The sequence below is a fragment of the Trypanosoma equiperdum genome, assembly GCF_001457755.1.
Source record: "Trypanosoma equiperdum strain OVI genome assembly, contig: ctg_1610, whole genome shotgun sequence".
NCBI lineage: Eukaryota > Euglenozoa > Kinetoplastea > Trypanosomatida > Trypanosomatidae > Trypanosoma > Trypanosoma equiperdum.
Genome location: NW_027123628.1, coordinates 24,695 through 25,885, shown reverse-complemented (window position 1 = coordinate 25,885; position 1,191 = coordinate 24,695). Strand labels below are relative to the sequence as shown.

The 1,191-nt window shown below is 49.9% G+C and overlaps 1 protein-coding gene across 1 annotated transcript; it reads left to right on the top strand.

Annotated features, from left to right (window-relative positions):
• Positions 1-514: 514 nt before the first annotated feature.
• TEOVI_000710300 (vacuolar ATP synthase, putative) lies at positions 515-1,090 on the top strand (the record flags this gene model as incomplete). Its single annotated transcript, XM_067222324.1, has 1 exon — positions 515-1,090. The coding sequence occupies one exon, from the start codon at positions 515-517 to the stop codon at positions 1,088-1,090; it is 576 nt and encodes a 191-aa protein (XP_067078425.1).
• Between the last annotated feature and the right edge of the window lie 101 nt (positions 1,091-1,191).

Here is a 1,191-nt window from a genome sequence, read left to right as displayed (position 1 = left end):
GGTCGCACGGATGACGTACGCAAGTATGTGATCCGTCGGAAGGTGACGAAAGAGGGCAAGAAGGACCGTTTCAAGGCACCCAAGATCCAACGTCTCATCACCTCCACGATTAGGGCACGCCGCGCGAAGAAAGTGCGCGTCGCCATTGATAAAGTTCGCAAATCGGCAGCCGAGCGCCGTGAGTACCTCCGCCTCGTTGGTGCTCGCCGCCGCGCTGCCCGCCAGCGTAAGGCGGCTCGTCATCACTCAAGCAGGGTGAATGCACAGAGGAAGGAGGTTGATGCCTTCAAGGCACGGAAGTAGTAACGCTGAACGGGTCACTCCGGAATTATTTTTTTATTTTTTCGTTAAAAATTTTCACTTATAAGGTCTCACCATGAGGCATAACCTAATGTGTGCTTCGAAGTTGTTTGATGTTGCTACTAGCGGCGAGGTGCCCCCCTTTTGTCATCCCCTTACTTACATACGCTGGTACAAATAGTTTGTTTAGCTACAGCAAGGATATAAGTGAAGAATGAAGACACAAAACTTGCTTTTTGCTGCGTCTGCTGCTGTGTCTGCCGGGGCTGCGGCCGCCGGTGCCGTTTCGTGCGATGAGATGTATCCTCAATCGGCTGCTTTCTTTGGGTCAATGGGATGTGCATCCGCTCTCATTTTTGCGAACCTGGGCTCTGCCTATGGTACGGCGAAATCAGGTGTTGGTGTCGCTCACCTCGGTATACTTCACGCCGATCGGATCATGCGCGGTATTGTGCCTGTTGTCATGGCCGGTATTCTCGGTATATACGGGCTCATTGTGTCCGTCATTATCAACAATAATATCAAAACGGAGCTACATGCATATCCGGCATTTTCCGGATACCTGCATTTTGGTGCGGGACTCGCTGCCGGTTTGTCTTCCTTGGCCGCGGGACTTTCCATCGGGATCGCCGGTGACGCATCCGTCCGCGCGTACGGTAAGCAGGAAAAAATATTTGTTGCTATGATTCTGATGCTTATTTTTGCGGAGGCTCTTGGACTCTATGGACTCATTATTGCTCTTCTAATGAACAATACCGCGAACAAAGTTAACTACGGACCGTGTCAGTGAAGGCATCTCTGCTCTATCATCTTTTTTTTTTTGTTCGATGCCACGGTTTAGGGAGTTAAGATGGATGAGGGAAAAAGGAAAAGGATTTTTTTTCATGAAAT